At 48.4% G+C, this 21,391-nt stretch overlaps 1 protein-coding gene across 1 annotated transcript in view; it reads left to right on the top strand.

Moving 5' to 3' along the window:
- The window catches only part of BSN (bassoon presynaptic cytomatrix protein), a 232,903-nt gene that overhangs the window by 186,895 nt on the left and 24,617 nt on the right, over nt 1-21,391 (top strand). Inside the window, exons 4-5 of the mRNA XM_051986526.1 lie at nt 12,578-13,015; nt 13,272-19,973. Of these exons, the coding sequence (XP_051842486.1) occupies nt 12,578-13,015; nt 13,272-19,973 (7,140 nt within the window). The remainder of the gene's footprint in view (nt 1-12,577; nt 13,016-13,271; nt 19,974-21,391) is intronic.

Below are 21,391 nucleotides of genomic sequence, written 5' to 3'. Positions count from 1 at the left end.
TTTTTAATAACTTTTTATTGACAGAACCCATGCCAAGGTAATTTTTTACAGCATTATCCCTTGCACTCACTTTTGTTCCGATTTTTCCCCTCCCTCCCTCCACCCCCTCCCCCAGATGGCAAGCAGTCCTTTACATGTTAAATAGGTTACAGTATATCCTAGATACAATATATGTGTGCAGAACCGAACAGTTCTCTTGTTGCACAGGGAGAATTGGATTCAGAAGGTAGAAATAACCCGGGAAGAAAAACAAAAATGCAAGCAGTTTATATTCATTCCCCAGTGTTCTTTCTTTGGGTGTAGCTGCTTCTGTCCATCCTTGATCAATTGAAACTGAGTTAGATCTCTTTATTGAAGAGATCCACTTCCATCAGAATACATCCTCAAACAGTATTGTTGTTGAGGTATATAATGATCTCCTGGTTCTGCTCGTTTCACTTAGCATCAGTTCATGTAAGTCTCACCAGTCCTCTCTGTGATTCATCCTGCTAGTCATTTCTTACAGAACAATAATATTCCATAACGTTCATATACCACAATTTACTCAACCATTCTCCCATTGATGGGCATCCATTCATTTTCCAGCTTCTAGCCACTACAAACAGGGCTGCCACAAACATTTTGGCACATACAGGTCCCTTTTCTTTCTTTAGTATCTCTTTGGGGTATAAGCCCAGTAGAAACACTGCTGGATCAAAGAGTATGCACAGTTTGATAACTTTTTGAGCATAGTTCCAAATTGCTCTCCAGAATGGCTGGATGTGTTCACAATTCCACCAACAATGTGTCATTGTCCCTGTTTTCCCACATCCCCTCCAACATTCCGCATTATCTTTCCTTGTCATTCTAGCCAGTCTGACAGGTGTGCAGTGGTATCTCAGAGTTGTCTTAATTTGCATTTCTCTGATTAATAATGATTTGGAGCATATTTTCATATGTCTATAAATAGTTTTAATTTCTTCATCTGAGAATTTTCTGTTCATATCCTTTGACCATTTATCAATTGGAGAATGGCTTGATTTCTTATAAATTAGAGTCAATTCTCTATATATTTTGGAAATGAGATCTTTATCAGACCTTTGACTGTAAAAATGTTTTCCCAGTTTATTGTTTCCCTTCTAATCTTGTCTGCATTTGTTTTGTTTGTACAAAAACTTTTCAATTTGATGTAATCAAAATTTTCTATTTTGTGGTCAATAATGATCTCTAGTTCTTCTTTGGTCATCAATTCCTCCCTCTTCCACAGGTCTGCGAGGTAAACTATCCTATGCTCTTTCAATTTATTTATAATCATTGATAACTTTGGAGGAAAAAGTTCCAGCTGAGTGATGAGTTTGGAAGTCAGGTCACAAGTTGTTAGAAAAAAGTTAATGTGATGAGACCATGTGGTAAAGGCTATGAGTGCAGAGAGCTTTTTCTAGTTTTCTTGTGAGAACGAGGAATAGACCTAGAGCAATAGCTTGAGGAGATGGTTGGGTTAAGTGGGGAAGCATATTTGTAGGCAGTATGGAAGGAGCCAGTAAATAGGGAAAGATTGAAAATATGAGCTGACTGTAAGGAATGACCAGCAGGATGAATACAGAGAGGCTTGGAGAGACCTACATGGACTGATGCTAAGTGAGATGAGCAGAACCAGGAGATCATTATACACTTCGACAACGATATTGTATGAGGATGTATTCTGATGGAAGTGGATTTCTCTGACAAAGAGACTTAACTGAGTTTCATTGGATAAATGATGGACAGAAACAGCTACACCCAAAGAAGGAATACTGGGAAATGAATGTGAACTATTTGATTTTTGATTTTCTTCCTGAGTTATTTTTACCTTCTGAATCCAATTCTCCCTGTGCAGTGGGAGAACTGTTCGGTTCTGCAAATATGTATTGTATCTAGGATATACTGCAACATATTTAACATATATAGGACTGCTTGCCATCTTGGGGGGTGGGGAGGGAGGGAGGGGAAAAAACGAAACATAAGTGATTGCAAGGGATAATGCTGTGTAAAAATTATCCTGGCATGGATTCTGTCAATACAAAGTTATTATTAAATAAAATTAAATTAAAAAAATTTATAAACCAAAAGAAAAAAAAAAAGAAAATATGAGCTGAGACTGTATTATACACTGCTAGAGAAAGGGTGGAATCAAGGTCATAAATGGAACACTTTGTTGAAGGGAAGAACCACATATTCATATGAGATTAAAGCCGAAGCTTCTTTATCTACAAAATGAGGAGATTGAACCAAACGTTAACATCTACTTTAGCTCAAATCTCAGTGATCTTCCTCCTCCTCATCACCACTAATTCCAATTACACTTCTATCTGGAGTTCTGGAGTAAGATGACCTGTGGATTAAACTAGATCTAAAGTCTTGGGCAACCCAAATGTTTATTATTCATAGGCCACATTCCTCCCTGTGGCCCAGAGTGTAAGCCACCTTAAATGCCCAAACCAGTTATATTCTTTAGAATATAACCTCTTTGAAAGCAACTATTCTTTCTTCTCTTTTCTTCTTCCCTTCCTTCCTTCCTCCCACTTCTTTCTTCCCTTCCTCTCTTGTTCCTCCTCCCTTCCTTTCCTTCCTTCCTTCCTTCTCTCCCTTCCTTTCCTTCCTTCCTTCCTTCCCTCCCTTCTTTTCCTTTCCTTCCTTCCTTCCTTCCTTCCTTCCTTCCTTCCTTCCTTCCTTCCTTCCTTCTTCCTTCCTTCCTTCCTTCCTTCCTTCCTTCCTTCCTTCCTTCCTTCCTTCCTTCCTTCCTTCCTTCCTTCCTTCTTCCTTCCTTCCTTCCTTCCTTCCTTCCTTTTTTTTCCTCTTTATCTCTAGCATTAGCATAGGCCTTTGAATATATTTGATATTTAACAAATGCAGGACTTACTTACATTGATCTGAATTCAGTTCAGGAAGCATAAGTCAAAGAGATGTGTCCCTTATCCTCCCACTCCTGTAAGCAAATGAACAGCTCCCCCTTGCTAACTCTCCTAATCCTAAAGGAAAACCTCCAGTGGTGGAAAAAGGTCCATTCTTGGCATTTTCTCAGTTCTCATCCTTTTTAATCCCTCTGCAGTGGTATCATAATACCACTGATAGCCCCACCCCCTGCTGAATGAATGTTCTCTCCTTACTGAGTTTTCATGACAATCCTGTTGTGGTTCTCATCTTAATCTATTGGACCTGTCCTCAATCACTTTTTGCAGAGCCATCAGTTGCGTCCCATCTCTTATGCATGAATGGGGTCTCCTATTGTAGACCCTCTACTCTCAATGATAAGATTTCAGCAGATTACTTAAACCTATCTATGTCTTACCCTTATCTCTTCTTGGTCCCACTCCTCCATTGCAATGTCCCATAGATAACTCAAACTCAACATGTCCAAAAGGGAACTTGCTGTCTTTTCTCTTCTTCACTTTCCTATTTCTGTTGAGGACCTTACCATTCTTTAAAATACCCAGCTTTGCAATTTAGGAATCACCTTCAATCTTGATCGCTTCTAACCCCATCAGTTTCTATGTGTTATATAAATTCTAGCTCCAGGTTTCTCACGCCCTTCCACTTTTCTCTACTCACATCACAGCTGCCCTAGTCCAGTCCTGTATTACCTTCTAACAGAACTCTTGCTAGAGTCTCCTTGTTGGACTTTTCCCTCAAATCTCCAGCCCCTCCAGTCTGTCTTCCCCATAGCTACAACACTGATATTCCTAAAGCACAAATTTAACCAGAAGTTTCAGGGTTTCCCCACGGCCTCAGGATAAACTATAAATTGCTCACAGTAAGGCTCCTGCCTGTCTTGCCAGGCTGATTACATGTTACTTTATTTTAAGCCGTTCCATATACAGGACCTTCCATTTCCTGCCTCCATATATTTATACTGACTTCCCCTCATGTCTGGAATACTCTTCCTCCTTATGTTCACCCAGTTCTCTTCAAGGTTTAGGTCGTGGCTTCTGATCTGCTCGATTGTTAGTGTCCTCCCACCCCACACCTGCTTTGTATAGATCCTAGATTTACTTTTCTGGGAACAATGTTGTGTCCCTTCCCCGCTGGCCAGCAGAATATAAGCTAACAGTGCTTAATATGCTTTCATTATTTGAAAAATCCTTGTTGGATGATTACCCAGTGACCCAGGGTTGGTTGATTACCCAAGTCTTCTCCGGACAGACATCGTAGAGGTAAGGATGAGTTTGGAGTACTAGCCGGCAAAAAAAAAAAAAAAAAAAAGATTTCATTTTGGAAATGAACATCTTACTTGGCTTTTGAGGCCCAGCTCCAATGCCCTTTCCACAGGCTTCTTCGCTTTGTTTCATGGAAACAGTTTCAGCTCGAAACATGTCCTTCATTCCTTGCTCTGCCAAAGGCTAGAGGAATTTTCAAAAAATGAAACTGACTTTTCCCGAATCCTCTTTTGTTGATTACCCTGGGAACCTATCCAAATCCATTTCCTCCTAGGTTATTTTCATTCATTCATTCATTCAACAAATATTTCTTCTGCCTTCCCTGGAGCTGACAGTGTGATGAAGTAGAGAGAAAAACGGATTTGGAGTCAGAAGGCAGACTTTTTAGAGTAGGTTGAGCTGGAAGGAGCCTCAGAGATCATTTGCTTTATTTTTACCTGCCTTATTTTTACAGACCAGGGAAATGAGACCTACAGGAAGGAAGGGATTTGGCCAGAGAAACAGAATAATAGTGAAAGAACTAAGGCTCAAACCACCAATAGTTCTGCTACTTCTGGATGACTATTGATAGAGGAATAGGGCTGGAGAAAGCCCAGATGCAGGAGCAAGAGCCTCCAGAGCAGAACTGGATTCACTCACTCACTAAGGCTTGCTGAGGACTAATCCAAGGCTTCCTTGATGTGTGATTTGTATAAGTTCCCTTATCTCCAATGAATTGAATCTATTATGAAAAAATATTAGGTACTATATCTTAGCAAGTGTATGAATCCCCTCCCTACTACTTACTCTGTAACCATGGGCAAGTGATTCTCCTTCTATGATTCTCATTGGTTAAAAAAAATGTTAGACAAAGTCAGAAGTTCTTAACATGGGGACTATGACCTTATTTTTATTTTATTTTAATTAGTTTTTCTTTTCTTTTTTTGGTTATAATATTTTTATTTTCCCCAGTTACAAATAAAACAATTTTCTTCCTTTCTCCCCACTCACACCCCCCATTAAGAGGGCACATATGAAATTATGCAGAACATTTCCATAAAAATCATGTTGTAAAAGGAAATATAGATCCCCTGCTCCCCCAAAACCTTCCATTTTAAAAAAGTTTTTTAAAAAAATATGGTTCAGTTTATATTCAGACGCAATCAGTTCTTTTTCTGGGAATAGATGACGGCATTTTTTATCATAAGTCCTTCAGAACAGTCTTGGATCATTGTATTGCTGAGAATAGCAAAGGCATTCACAGCTGATCATCCCACAATGTTGCTATTACTTTGTACATAGTACATTTCACTTTACTTGAGCCCATGGAGGACTTTCTAGGTTTTCCCTTGAACATTTTGCTCATCATTTTGTATAGCACAATAATATTCTATCATAACCACATACCACAATTTATTCAGCCATTCCCCAATTTATGGGGATCCCCTCAATATCCAGTTCTTTGCCTTGAAAAAAGAACTGCTATAAATATTTTTGTATCTAAATACGTGATCTTGTTTTTTTTAATATGATAACTATATTCCAGTATAATTTGTTTCCTTTGCAATCTATATATTTTATTTTATACACTTAACAATATTCTATTTCTCTGGATTTCTGAGGGGTTTGATAGTTATTGGAATAAAGAAAAGGAAAAAAATTCCAATAACTATCAAACTCCTCAGAAATCCAAAGAAATAGAAGAGAATAAGCAAAATAACAGGCTCTAATGTGATGTCAGTACTAAGGAGAGCCTAAGAAAACTGTTCTTTATAGAAGCCTCGGAATTTGTATATACGTTTATAATCAAATTTATATCTCCGTAGCTTTTATCTTGGAAAAAATTCTGTTTGTTCTTCTTTCCCATACATTTATGAAGTTGAACTTCTACATTAAAATAGACTTTACATTTGTCCTTAATAAAGTGCATTTTACTAAAATAAATAAATAAAGATACAAACAATATCCTGAGAAAAGCTATTCGTCCATAGGCTTCACCAGAGTGTCCCAGGGGTCCATAAAGGTTGCTGGCCCCTGGGCTAGGTTATCTGTAAGGTCCTTTTCTGCTCCAAATCTTATAATTCTGTGACTTGGGGCTTTCCCTAGAATGCCATATCATGACCTCTGGTTTAGAAGCTGGTTCTGCTACTTCCTAGAGAACCTCTGGTGGCTTCTCAGTCTCTCTTATAGCATATATTGTGACTTTCAGATACATCTACAACAAGAGAAGGGTTAGATCCCAAAAGCACTAAAGGGAGGATTGGGCTGCTTGGGAAATAAGAAATATGAGTTGAGTTGACCTTACTTACTGGAGAAGGAGAAAAAGTATCTGCAAAACTCAGAGGAAACATGATAATTTCTATAATGATTTAAGGTTTAAAGGACTTTATTCCCCCAAAGCCAGAAAGAGAGGTGCCAGAGAAGGAAACGAGGAAAGTGAAATGGGTTTCTCAAGATCACATTGTTAGCCACTGTTAGATTTACAACCTGAGAGTCATCTTTACTTTTCTTCACTTCCTCTAGTTACTTATTGAGTCTTGTTATTCCTCCCTCCCTCCAATAAATATATTTTACATCCATCTTCTTCTCCCCAGTCACAGTGTACTCTAGCTCATCATCTTTCATCTAGATTCTTGCAATAATTTTCTAATTCAAGAGATCTGAATTCCATGTGTCTGTCTGTCTGTCTGTCTAGGTCCAGGACTCCTCTGTCAGTCTGATGAAGCCTATGGATCTATTCTCAGAATACCATTTTAAAATGTATAAAATGAACAGGAGTACCAAGGAAATGTATAAAATGAATAGGAGTACCAAGGAAATCAATTATATTGAAGTATAATTAATAAAATGATTTTCAAAACAACTCATAGACTCCAGATTAAGAATCCTTATTCTAATTTGTCTCTCTTATACCATCCGTACCTCTCTACACAATCCATTTCATGACCAGTTTTCCAAATGACTCTGAAATGCAATTCTGAGCATGTCACAATCCTGCCTCAAATTTAAACATGTACTCCTACTCTGATGACATTTAAAGCCTTTTACATGGGGTGCCAGCTGACCTTTCCATTCTTTCTTCACATTATTTCTTTTAATTGATTGATCCCTTTATGTTTCTGCCACCTTTCCCTTACCCCTACCTCTTAGAATCCTTTTCTTCTTTAAATCTATAACTTAGATGCCACTTTTTCTAGGTTTTCTCTGATACCTTTTCTTCTCAGCTTTTCCTTTTTTTAAAAATTATCTTCTTTTTGTTGTGATTCAGTTGTATCCAACTCTTTGTGACACCATTTGGGAGGTTTCTTGATAAACATACTGGAGTGGTTTGCCATTTCCTTCTCCAGCTCATTTTACAGATGAGGAAACTGAGGTAAACAGGATTAAGTGATTTGCCCAGAGTCATACTGCTAGTATCTAAGGTCAGATTTGAAGTCATGAGTCTTCCTAATTTCCACCATCTGTATTACCTCCCTGCTTTGACTTATCTGTTTATGTATTGTATCACTCAATTATCATAAGCTTCTTTTTTTAATTGAAGTTTTTTTATTTTCAAAACGTATGCAAGGATAATTTTTCAACACTGATCCTTGATCATAATCTTCTTAAGGGCAGATACCCTTTTTCATTTTTATCTCCATCTTCTCAGTACTTAGAACAGCATCATGCACACTTTAGGCACTTAAGTGATTGTTGAATTGAATCTAGTTAATAAAAACCTGATCAGAAATCCTTTCTGTAATATCCCTCAACCTGGAGGCAGCAGGAAGTAGTGGAGAAAACATTGCACTTGGAGCCATTAAGACCCAGGCTCAAATTTCACTCAGAAATTTACCAGCTGTGTGATGCTGGACAAGCCACTTAATTTCTTAGTGCCTCAGTTTCCTCATCTGTAAAAATGAATGTTATATTTGAAGGCTACTGAGGTCCTTTCCAGTTTTACATTGTATGATCCTGTGATTTCTAGTCATGAGGAGCTCCCTTTTTTCCAATAGAATTCTTTGGATTTTGGTAATAATTCTACTCAACACGAAGTTTTTCCTCATTTCTAGCTGAAATGTGCTTGCCTCCCACAGCCATCCATTACTCCAGATGTCCTCCCTCTTGCCAAGCAAAACATTCATAAAACCCTCCTCGATTTAGGAGTTCTTTATGCCCTTGAAAGCATCAGAAGAGATACTTCTCTTCTCCAGGCTAACACCTCCATTTCCTCCAAGGGATCTTTGCATTGCCTGGCTTTGGACTCTCTTACCAGCTGGTCACCTCCTGCCAGAACTCGGCTTTCTTTCAATATCTAGGAACAGACTGAAGGGAACAAGAAAGCTGGGAATCTGTGGTCCTGTCAGGGTCCAGAGACAGTTTCCTTGTAAGTGTATGGTCTGTAATTATGTTATCTAGGAATTTCCATTCAACTCAACAAAGATGGGTTAGTCATTTTCTGAATTCAGGTTGCTATGGTCAGAGATGAGCATAAAAAGATGAAAAAAAGGACATATTCCCTGCCCTTTAAAGATTTTTCAATCTAAGAGTACAATAAGGAAGCTTATAGATAGGAGCAAAGGAGAGGGCCAGTTAAAAGAATAGGAGGAATTTGAGGAGGAAGAAATCATTTCACCTGGATTGGAGCGAAGGAATTCAAGGAGATCTTTTTGGAGAAACTGGACCTTAAAAAAAAAGATTCCAATACTTAAAGAATTGTCTCTTGGTCTTCATGAATAAGTGAAGGACAAGGAAGGATGTAGGATCATAGATTTGGACTTTGAGGATCAGAACTCTGGAGTGGGAAGAGACATTATCTTCCATTACCATGCCTTCCATAGTCCAGATGAGGAAAGAGGGCTAAGTGAGGGCAAGATCCCACATCCTCTAATTGCTCTACCCATCCCACCACCTTTCCACCAGAATCCCTCCTGGTTGATGGTTTGGCTGTATAATGGATAGTGAAGAGAAATTCTGTGAGGCAAGGATGGAACCTGTAAAGGGGCATGATGCCAGACTAAGAAATGGTATTTTATGCTGTGCTTTTTTAAAGTGTGGGCCTCTGGGAAGCAGATGCCATCGAAAAACTCTGGGTAGTTGGGAGAAAAGGCTAGTTTGGTGGAGAAGATGAGTTCAGATTTTTTTCTTTATTAAAGTTTTTTATTTTTCAAAACATATGTATGGACAATTCTTCAACATTAGCAAAACCTTGTATTCCAATTCCTCCCATTTCCCTTACCCCCCCCCCAGAAGGCAAGTAGTCCAATATATGTTAAACATGGTAGAAATATGTGTTAAATCCAGTATATGCATACATATTTATACAGTCCTCTTGCTGCATATGAAAAATCAAATCAAACCAGAAAAAAATGAGAAAGAAAATAAAATGCAAGCAAACAATAAAAAGAGTAAAAATGCTATGTTGTAAACCACACTCCTCTGTGAATTCAGTTTTAAACAAATGGAGTTGGGGGAAAGCCAGGCAGAACTAGCTATCTCACAGGCAGTTGGAAATAAGAAGTCTGCAATTCAATATTAGGATAGATCAGGGCCAGGTATAGCGATTTGGCAGTTGAGAAGGAGACCAGAGGCCAGCCAGGTAAAAGTGAGGTCCTTCCTAAAATGGTAATCTGGAGAGGGAATCCCCACCCAAGGGACTGTTTACTGCCAAGTAATAAACAAACAAAACCGCCTTAGAGGACTGATGGGGAAAAGGGAGAAACTGGGGCCTTTTTAGTGGTAAACTTGGGAGTTTAACCTCCGGAAGAGCCCCTCTGGGCTCCTGAGTTTCCTCCATCTTCCCCATCCCAAATTTGTAACATGAGTGTGCATAATTGATGCCCTCCTGTTGCCCAAGCTGGCCCTTTGTTTAGAGAGCATTGCTGAAGGCCCTTGAGGTAGTTCCATTAGTGAGGAATCCCTGATGGGCACCACAGCAGTGTCTGAGCCTCTGTGTATCCTGTCTGGCAGGTGTTGACAGGATTAAAACACTCTTCAAAGGTTGAACGAGGAGAGACTCACCAGCTTCCTAAGGGGGGGATTGTGAAGATGCAGATGGCCAGAAGTCCTGAAGGCTGTTAGCAGAGGATCCAACCCCCTTCATGACCTTAAGCAAGAACTCTCCCCTCCCTGGGGCTCAATTTCCTCATCTGTAAAGTAGGTTAGATCACCTGATGGCTAGGGTCCTTCCCAGCTCTGATTCTTGTGCAGCTGTGTTCCTCTGCCCATGAGAAGCTGGGTGACATTGAGTTTGGAGGCAGAGGACCCCAGTTCAAAGTCTAATTCCATGAGGTAGTCTCTAAAGTCTCATCCAATTCCAAATCCAGAATATTTAAGGTCCATCCCAATTCTGATATGCTATAAGTCTATAGATATCCAGAGAGTGATTTGGGTTCTGACCAATTCTCTGATCCAGATGGAAAGATGCTGAAGCACAGTCTCTTTTCCTGACTCCTGTCCCTGACCTGGCCAGGATGGGCCACTGATTCCTGGACCTGCAGCCCTGCCTTGCCTAGTAGGACCCTGCTTCTGAGCTTGAGCTGATATCACTGATTGGTGCCTGCAGAAGCTTGTAATTTAGCTGGCACTTCATAGATCTGTGGCCTTAGCCAGCCTGAGAGCTCAGGTCTCCCTACCCAAAACCAGAGTGAAGAGTCACCAAGGGACAGCACTTCCTCAGTTCTGATTCTAAGAGCTTTTAAGTGCAAATAAGAGAGCCCCGGAAGGACCTTGAGCACAGGGACTTCAGAAGTCCTGAGTTCAAATGCTATCTCATCACTTACTGTCTCTCTAACTTGCACAAGTTATTTGGCCTCTCTTGGTCTATTTCCTCATCTGTAAAGTAAGAAACTCAGACCAGAGGGCACGGGAAGGAGGGAAGCACCCAAATGGACCTGAGGGTCTTCACTCTGGGCTGAGCAGGAATGAAGCACCTTTGCTCTGCCATCCCAAAGGAAGCCATGAGATTTAAAGCCTAGAAGCTGAGACAGTAGGAAATAGCAGCCTGAGAAATCTATTTCTGGCCACTCAGGGGAGATAAAAATAGCTCTTCTTCCCTGGCAGGAGCCCTTGATCTCTACTTTCAGTGCTGCTTTCTCCCTGGGGTGCCCTGGGGCTGGGCCCTAGGGTCCTTTGCCTAGGGCTAGGGCCTGGGGCACTAGCTCTGGCTCCTTTGCTAGCACTCTCTTTCTTCTCTCTTCCCCCCCCCCCTCCCCTGGTCTTTCTTCCTCCTGTCTCTCTTTTTCCTCTCCTATCTTTCTTTTCCTGTCTCTCTCTCTTCTCTCCCTCTCTCCCTCCCTGTGGTTCCCCGGGGTTCTAGGCTCTCTTGCCCAGGGCTGGGCTCTGGACTCTCTTCTTTCTAAGGCTTGATTCTGGGTTTGGGGCTGGATTCTGGTTTTTCTTTATACTCTAGGTCTGAGTTCTGGGCTCCTTCTCCCTGGCTTCCAGGCCAGGGAATGCACTCTCTGCTCATAGCTAGACTCTGAACTCTGGGCCTGTTGCACTATCCAGAGTTAGACCTCATAGATCAGTTTAATTTTCCCCCAGGGACATAAAGCCTTACTTTATGCCATATCCTACCTGACCGAGGCCAGCCCCCCTACTCAGTTTCAAATATCCTAAAGCTTCTTATTCAATTTGAGGGTTAGAGTGGCAAGAATAGGGTATAGGAGCTATAGAAAGCCCAAAGAATGAATGTCCAAGATCCTGTAGATAACAGGAGAGAAATGAAGGGATATGCTAGGAACAAGTCCTGTTTGGAAGCTGCTCCTCCACTGAGAGTAAGGCGAACAGGAGCTCTCTGCTCAAGACAAGCAAGCCCTGATCCTGATGGGAAGCTAAGGCCCTGCTGGGCTCTGCTCAAGCCTCACTGCAAAGTGCACTTGAAGAATTCAGACCAGGCCATGGAGGGAATGGCTGAATCGGGGCTTTATTTATTCTGCAGGAAAGGAGATGGGAAGTGAGGGAGCGGTGCTGTGGGATAAGGGCAATATTTGAGTGTGGAAGAGCAGCCATTTGGAAGAAACATTAGATTGGTCTTGCCTGGCCTCGGAAGGGCGAAACAAGGGACCATGAGGAAAGGTGCAGAGACAGATCTTGTTTTGTTGTTGAAGAAAACTTCCCAACAATGAGGGCTGTGTCAGAAGAGGATGGACAAAATGGAGTCTTCCTCAATGGGGGTCTTCATAGTGAAGGGAAGATGGAGGGGAAGGAATAAGTATTTATTAAGCTAAAGAAATAATCATGGTTAGCAATTATGTAGTGCCTACTGTGTACCAGGCACTGTGCTAAAAAAACACTTTACAATTATCATTTCATTCGGTCCTCACAGCAACCCAGGAGGCCAGTGCTTTTATTATCTCTATTTTGCAGTAGAAATTTTTTCTAGAAGAAATGGAGGCAGAGAAAGGTCAATTAATTTTGCCTTGTATTTGGTCCCTTTTTTGCAGAAAAATGAGTGGCTCTGTCTGAACTGCCAAACACAGAGGCTGCTGGAAGGAAGCCTAGGTGACCCGGCCCCCGTGCCCCTGCCCACCCCAAAGCAGACACCAACCAGCTCGCCACGACACCAAGCCAGTCCCTCCCCGCAGAAGCAGAAAGGGCCCCCCGCCCCAGGGCCAGGGCAGCCCACAGGACCCCCCCACACCTCTCCCAGCCTCCAGACCAAGCACCTCAGGACATCCGAACCCAGCAAGCCCCCAAGCGGTCCCCAGGAGAAGAAACCCAGCGGCCCAGCCGAAGCCAAACAAGTGCCGAAGCCATCCCCTCTGCCAAGCACGCTCACGGAGTCTCCGAAGATGAAGGATGGGCCCAAAAGGGCTGAACCAGCCCCGGCTGACAGCAAGGTTGCCTCCGTCATGGAGGCACCGAGAGGGAGTGAGCATGAGGTCAGTGTCCTTCCCCGGGGCGGGGTCCCAGGTCCCTCCCGTATGTAACCCGGAGGAGAGGCCCTGCTGGAAGGGCCTCGGAGCCCTCCAATTCCCTTCTTTTACATGGGAAAACTGAGGCCCAGGGAGGGGAAGGGCTTGCCTGAAATGACACAGAATTATAGTTGCGGGGCTCTAGAATTCTCCCCCCCAAAGTGTGGGACTCTTCCCCCCTCCCTCCCCCCAGCTCTCCCTTAATGGCCTGTTTCCATCGCAGGACCCAAGCAAGCCTTATTCCCAGGACCTGTCCCGGAGCCCCCAGAGCCTCAGCGACACCGGTTACTCGTCCGATGGGATCTCCAGCTCCCAGAGCGAGATCACGGGGCTCGTGCAGCAGGAGGAGGAGCAGCTGAACACGGCCGGCGTGGTGAAGCCCAGCCCGCCGAGCCCCTCGGAACTCAACAAGCTCGAGAGCAGCATGCGCCCCCTCCTGGAGGCCCCGGGCGGCGCCCCCGGGGAGCAGGCCAAGGCGCGCCCGCAGCAGCGGGAGGAGTCCAAGCAGCGGCAGAGACCTCGCTCCCTCTCCATCACCCCCGAGGCCTTTGACTCCGACGAGGAGCTGGAGGACATCCTGGAAGAGGACGAGGATTCTCTCGAGTGGGAGAACCAGAGGGACGCCAGGGACACGGCCGAGTCGTCCGACGACTTCGGCAGCAAGCTGCGCCACGACTACGTGGAGGACAGCAGCGAGGGCGGGCTCTCCCCGCTGCCGACGCGCCCGGCCGGCAGAGACGCCGAGGGGGACGAGGACTTCATGCGGAGGCAGATTTTGGAGATGAGCGCCGAGGAGGACAACCTGGAGGAGGAGGACGCCGACTACGAGCGGGCCAAGTACGGCCTGAGGAAGGCCGGCGCCAAGGCGGGCCCGGAGCAGGGCCAGGAGCCCGCCGCCCCCAAGAGGCGGCTGCCTCACAACGCCACCACCGGCTACGAGGAGGAGCTGAAGGAGGCGGCCGCCCCCGAACCCGAAGACGTGGCGGCCCTCCAGGGCGGGCTGCGCCGCTTCAAGACCATCGAGCTCAACAGCACCAACAACTACAGCCGCGAGATGGAGATCAGCCAGGAGACGGACATCAGCTTGGACAGGGAGCCCGAGCTGGAGATGGAGAGCTTGACGGGGTCTCCGGAGGACCGCTCCCGCGGAGAGTACTCCTCCACGCTGCCCGCCACCACGCCCAGCTACACCTCGGGCACCTCCCCCACGTCCCTGTCCTCCCTCGAAGAAGACAGCGACAGCAGCCCCAGCCGCCGGCAAAGGCTGGAAGAGGTCAAGCAGCAGAGGAAAGCCCGCCACCGCTCCCACGGCCCCCTGCTCCCCACCATCGAGGACTCCTCCGAGGAAGAGGAGCTCCGAGAGGAAGAGGAGCTGCTGCGGGAGCAGGAGAAGATGCGGGAGGTGGAGCAGCAGCGCATCCGGAGCACGGCGCGCAAGACCAAGAGGGACAAAGAGGAGCTCAGGGCCCAGCGGAGGCGCGAGCGCTCCAAGACTCCCCCCAGCAACCTGTCCCCCATCGAGGACGCCTCGCCCACCGAGGAGCTGCGTCAGGCGGCCGAGATGGAGGAGCTGCACCGCTCCTCCTGCTCCGAGTACTCTCCGTCCCCCTCCCTCGACTCCGAGGCCGAGGGCTTCGAGATGGGCCCCTCCAAGCTCTACAAGTCTGGCAGCGAATACAACCTGCCCACCTTCATGTCCCTCTACTCCCCCACCGAGAAGACGGCCAGCGGCGCCAGCTACCCTTCGAGCAAGCCCTTGAAAAGCGCGGAGGAGGCCTACGAGGAGATGATGAGGAAGGCCGAGCTGCTCCAGAAGCAGCAGGGGCAGCAGGCGCCGCCCAGCGGCCGAGGGCAGGGCAGCTTTGAGTACCAGTACATTGAGGACTACGACTACGTGTCGGGGCAGTCCCAGCCCCCCTATGAGCCCGAGGCTGCCGACGCGGGAGCCGTGTATGAGGAGATCCTCCAGACGTCCCAGAGCATAGCCAGGATGCACCAGGCCTCTTCCCGAGACCTGGCTTACCAGGAGGAGAAGAAGGAGCGAGAGGACACTTACCAGGAGAAGCAGTTTCTGAATGCAGAGAGTGCTTACAGTGAGCTGATGAGGCAGAACGGCGGCCCCCTCACTCCCGGCACCAGCCCCACCCAGCTTGCGGCCCCCCTGTCCTTCTCCTCGGACAGCGCGGGGAGCCGGGTTATTCCCGACGTGCGAGTCACCCAGCATTTTGCAAAAGAGCCTCAGGATGCCCTCAAGCTTCTCAGCTCTCCTGCTTCTCCCAGCTCTGCTCTCAAGGGAGTGACAGCTCCTCTCACTTACAGCAAAGGGACCCCTCCGGTCACAACCGTGGCTTCTACTACGGCAGGCAGACCCCGTGTTTACACAGCCGCTACGTCCCCCGCTGGCCCGGAGCCTTCACTCCCCACCACGGCAAGCTATGGCTCGCAGACTGATGAGATGCTCCAGGCTCAGGTCCTTCCCGACACCTGTGGGCTACCTTCTAGAGACAGGCTTCAGAGCGTGAGTGATGGCAAGCCCAGTGCTCCTTTGTCATCGAAAAGCTATCCCGGCTTCAAGAGCGCAAGCCCACCCCTTTCCCCAACCTCTTCGATGGAGGGTCTTCCCTCTGTGATTGGCAGAATGGGGCCCAAGTCTACGGCAGAGTTCTCCACCCAGACCCACGGCCCACTCCTCCCCTCTGACGTCCCCAGGAGCCCCGTCGGCCCCGCCCCGTCCTCCATGGTTGCTCAGGGTACGCAGACGCCACACCGCTCCAGCTCCCCTCGCCTCACCAGGCAGCAGTCTTCTCAAGAATCTGCTTTCATGGTCATCACCTTAGCCTCAGACGCAGCGAGCCAAACTAAGCTGGTCAACGCCAGTTCTTCCACCTCACCAGCTTCATCTCCAACCAGGCACCAACCTACCATTCACAGCTACAGCCAGTCAGTACAGGTGAACGGAGCACAGCTCCTACAGGAACAGTCCCTGCACAGCTTCCCCAAGGGGGAAAGAACCCCCACTTCGAGTGCCATTGTTCCCATGAACGCTGCCAAGGGGCAGGTGACCCCAGCCATGGACGGCCCAGCTGCTCTGTACGGCTGGGGCTCCCTGCCTGCTGAGAACATCTCCCTGTGCAGGATCTCCTCAGTCCCTGGCACCTCCCGGGTGGAACCGGGGCCCAAACCACCCACCAGTTCTGCGGTTGACTTGAGGACAGCTATGAAGTCCGCCCCAATCATCATTACTGACCGAGGCATGGACCTGACTTCCCTGGCGGCTGAGGCCAGGAAATACTGTCTGACCTTAGACCAGTCTCAGGGCCGGCAGTCCACCACCGTGCAGCCCCTCATCATCAACCTCAATGCCCAGGAGCACACCCACACCTTCATCGGCACCTCCACCACTGTCAGCATCACCGTGGCTTCCTCAATGCTCGTGTCTCAGCCAAAGCAACCCGTGGTCTATGGAGACCCTTTCCAGAACCGGCTGGACTTTGGACAGGGGACAGGAAGCCCTGTGTGTCTGACCCAGGTCAAACACGTGGAGCAGGCCGTGCAGACAGGTCCTTACCAAGGTGGGCCCCGAGCAAAGCCAAAAGAAGCTGGCAGTCCCCAGCAAACCAAGTTTGCCCGATATAACCTGCCCAACCAGATGGCACCTTTAGTTAAAAAAGACATTCTCGTCACTCAAATGAGCCCAGCGCAGAACGTCAGCATCAAGCCATACCCTGCAGAGCCGAGTTCTGATGCATACCGGGGCGTGCCCGCAGAACTCAAAGCACACACTGTGCCCCCGCAGCTTGGGGGGAAGAAACCTCACATGATGATGGTGCAGATGGATGATATGGCCACTGGGGCAGTGACCAAGCTGGTCAAAGAAGAGCCCGCCAGTGCTTTGGACCTCACTGGGATCAAACCTGAGAGTCAAGTAGCTTGCTGTGATGTGGTCTACAAATTCCCCTTCAGCAGCAGCTGCACCGGGACTTTCCATCCGTCCTCGAAGATGCCCGAGAAAAATGTAGCGGACACAGCCCAGCCCAGCCAGAGCAGCCTTCCGTTTTATGGGCCCCGCGAGCAGGACCTCCCTGAGCCATCCCAATACAGGGAGCAGGCCGTGGGTCCGAGGCTCTATGAGGAGCAGAAATTGTATTCCCATGGCCTCATGGGAAGGCTTTACTCCTCCATGTCTGACACCAACCTGGCTGAAGCCGGCCTGAATTATTACCCACACAAAAGCGACCAATTCTTCCAGCCCGCGGGGGGAGACTCAGCGATGGACCTGACGACCATGAAGCACTCCTACAGCATCGGCTTCGACGGCCGCTACCTGGCCCAGGGAATGCAATACGGCTCCTTCACAGACCTGAGACAGCCCCCAGACCTGATGGGCCACCCACTCCCCATGAGGAGGTATAGCTCCGCCTCCAACATCTACTCGGATTACCGGTACTCGCCTCGGGCAGACCTGGCGGGCTTCCAAGAGTCCAGCCTGGCTCAGTACAGCGCCACCACGGCTCGCGAGATCAGCCGCATGTGTGCAGCTCTCAACTCCATGGATCAGTACGGGGGCCGGCACAGCAGCAGTCCGGAGCTCCTGCAGTACGGCCCCAGGCCTGGGCCCGGAGCCGGAGCCCAGCAGGGCCTGGCAGCCATCAAACCCAACATGATGGTGAATCCAAATTTCCCCGAAGGCCGGCAGAGCTTTGGGAAGCTAGCCCAATACAGTCCTGCAGCGGGGCAGGGAGCAGCGGCCATCAGGCAGCTCTTCCCTTCAACAGCCACGGTTCGCGCCGCCGATGGGATGATTTATTCTACCATCAACACACCAATTGCGTCAACTCTTCCTATCACCACCCAGCCGGCCTCAGTGCTTCGGCCTATGGTTCGAGGCATCTATAGACCGTATGGCCCGGGGACCATTACCCCTGTGCCTCTTGCCAGCCTGACCCGAGTCCCGGTGGTGGCCCCCCGGGTTCCTCTCATGCCCCAGGGGCTGTATCGATATCCACCGCCAAGCAGATTTCCCGCCATCACAACGGCCCCCGGGATCGACAGTCCCTTGTACCTGGGCAAGGCAGGCCCGGCCACTACTGTGGCTGGGAGCAGCTTGACCCCTGGACCTGTTGGGAAGCCAGTGGCGGGGGCAGCCCCAGCGGCGGGAGGTCTGCAGAGAACTGAGCAGCCGCTGGGCAGCGCTCGGGAAGAGCCCGCAGCAGCAGCTGCAGCAGCAGCCCCCGGGGGATCCAAAGAGTCCGGCCCGGCGCCTGCCCACCTGCCAGGCCAGAAGCAGCCGGGAGAAGCGCCCCCGGTGGCGGTCCTGGCCAAAGCCGGAGGCGCTGAGAAGGAAGAGAAAGAAGAGGAGAGGCAGAGGAAGCAGCAAGAGCACCTGCTGCAGATGGAACGGGAGCGCGTGGAGCTGGAGAAGCTGCGCCAGCTGCGGCTCCACGAGGAGCTGGAGCGGGAGCGCGTGGAGCTGCAGCGGCACCGGGAGAAGGAGCAGATGCTGGTGCAAAGGGAAATCCAGGAGCTGCAGACCATCAAGCACCAAGTCTTGCAGCAGCAACAGGAGGAGCGCCAGGCCCAGTTCGCCTTGCAGAGGGAGCAGCTGGCCCAGCAGCGCCTGCAGCTGGAGCAGATCCAGCAGCTGCAGCAGCAGCTGCAGCAGCAGCTGGAGGAGCAGAAGAGGCAGAAGGCTCCCTTCCCTCCTGTGTGCGACCCCTCCGGGAGGCTGCCTCCCCAAGCCGTCACGGAGATCGCCCTGGAAATGCAGCGCACCATGGCCCCGAATGGCCAGTACTGGCCTCCCATAAATCAGGCTTTCATGGCCACCGCCGCCGTGGGAATGGAGGGGACTGGGCAGCCGCGAGAGCCGGGGCCCCCGAGGCCCCTCCCCAGCTCGGCCTCGGACATGTCTCTGCAGACGGAGGAACACTGGGAGGCTGGCAGGGGCCTCAAGAAGCGGCACTCGATGCCCCGGCTCCGGGATGCCTACGAGATGGAGGAGGCCCATGAGCCTTACGTGGTCAAGAAGATCACGGACAGCAGCGTGCAGACTGACGAGGAGGACGGGGAGGAGCGGTACTTTATGTCCCGGAGGCGCCGGACTCGGCGGAGCACGGACTGCAGCGTGCAGACTGACGACGAGGACAATGCCGACTGGGAGCAGCCTGTCCGCCGGCGCCGCACCCGCTTCTCGCGCCACGCAGACTCTGTTTCCGACAGCAAGCACGACTCCTCCTCGCCCAGGAGCAAGTCTAGTGTGGGCATCCAGACCATCAGTGACTGCTCGGTGCAGACAGAGCCGGATCAGCTGCTGAGGGTCTCGCCCTCCATTCACATCACCACCCCGGACCCCAAAGTGGAGATTATCAAATATATCTCAGCCCCAGAAAAGACTCAGAAGGGAGAGAGCCTGGCCTGCCAGACGGAGCCAGAGGCCCAGGCCCAGGGGATTGTGATGCCCCAACTCCCAGGACCAGCAGCCATCACCCCCTACACCCCCAGCATTCAGATTGTCACGACTGGACCCCTGGAGCCCCGGCAGCAGGGCCTTGGGAAATTTGAGAAGAAGAAGCCAGATCCTTTAGAGATTGGTTACCAGACTCATCTGCCTACTGAGTCCCTTTCCCAGCTAGTGACCCGTCAGCCGCCCAAGTCTCCTCAGGTTCTCTACTCACCTGTCTCTCCCTTGTCCCCACACCGGCTCCTGGAATCTTCCTTTGCTTCCAGCGAGAGATTGAACAAGGCCCATGTAACGCCACAGAAGCATTTCACTGCCGACAGCGCCCAGCGCCAACAGACTGTGCCTCGCCCCATGAAAACCATGCAGAGGTCCCTGTCGGACCCCAAGCCCATCAGCCCCACTGCCGAAGAGTCAGCCAAAGAGAGGTTCTCCCTCTATCAGCAACAGGTCCTCCAGGGCAGTCAGGTAAGGGAGACCCGTCGGGGTGAGGGAGGAAAGCCAAAAAATGCTTTGGGATCAAGGAAAATAGTGGTGATGGTGGTGGTGGTGACAGGGGGGCCAGGAGGGTGAGGGAAGAACCGCTACCACTCTAGAGTAACACTACCTTGTCCTGGCCCTTTAAGGAAAATAGGAGAAACCAGTGATGCTTCCTTGGGTAAGGGAGGAGACATAAGGAGGTGCTCAGAAGAGGGGTCCCAATTCTCACGTCCAACTAGTTCTCCTCTGTCCCTCTACTCTTACTCTGCCTCCCCTGGAAGGTCACACATGAAAGGAAGGTTTGTTTATAGGAACAAACTTCGAGATAGGGCTACAAAATGGGTTCCTAATCTGTACTCCTAGATACTGGTAGCTGATATGGCAATGCAAACCTACACAAACGGCAGATAAATACATCTGGCGACATTTTGTCAGACAGAAACATTACTGCTTTGTATGGTTTAGTGGAAAAAAACACTAGACTTAAAGGAAACAGACTTGGATTCAGTTTCCATCTCTGCCACTCACCAACCAAATGACTCCAAATGACTCATTTTCCCTCTCTGAGCCTCAGTTTTATCTCTACAATGAGGGTGATAATACATGCACCACCTGTCTCATGAGATTGCCACAGGGAGAATGCTTGGAAAACCGTAAAGAGTTATATAGCCAGTGATTATTATTAAAGTGATTATAACAATTATTATTTGTAAGACATTTTATCACTCTCTTGCTTAAAATTCTTCAGTCATCTCCTATTGCCCACCAAATAAAGTCCATTTCCTCAAACATTAACATTCAAGGTCATCTACAGTTTAGTGCCAACCTGATCTCTTACTGTTACCCTCTGAGAACGCTAGATTGTAGATTGTTATACTTATAGGATGAAAGGCTCACATATTTAGAGCTAGAAGGAACCTTAGAGGTAATCTCTACCAGGTGAGCAAACTGAGGCCAAAATTCATCCAAGGTCACCAAGATAGTAAATTATAAAATCAGGATTCAAATCTTTGTCCTCCGATGCCCAATCTAGCCCTTGTTTCAGGACACCTTGGAAAGGTACCTCTCCTGCTGCCCTAACTTAGTCATTGTTTCTTAAAATGAACTCTTATGTTCTCTTGCCTCTTTCCCTTTACTCAGTCAATTGAAATCCTACTTGGTCATCCTTGATGACCAAGATCAAATACCACTTCCATCTTGCTTCTCCTAATTCAGTTCCATGAATATTTCCTGGAGTGGCCACCATCTGCTTGACCCTATGATTGACATTGAGGGTACAAAGATTAAAAAACAATAGTTGTCATCCTCAAGATATAGACAGAAAAAGGGAGAAGGAAGACTAAGACGTGTGTGTGTGTGTGTGTGTGTGTGTGTGTGTGTGATATTAGATAGAATGTTATATGAGC

Source organism: Antechinus flavipes, chromosome 1 (assembly GCF_016432865.1).
Source record: "Antechinus flavipes isolate AdamAnt ecotype Samford, QLD, Australia chromosome 1, AdamAnt_v2, whole genome shotgun sequence".
Lineage (NCBI taxonomy): Eukaryota > Metazoa > Chordata > Mammalia > Dasyuromorphia > Dasyuridae > Antechinus > Antechinus flavipes.
Note: the sequence above shows the minus strand (reverse complement) of the source record. Positions and strands in the feature narration are given on the sequence as shown.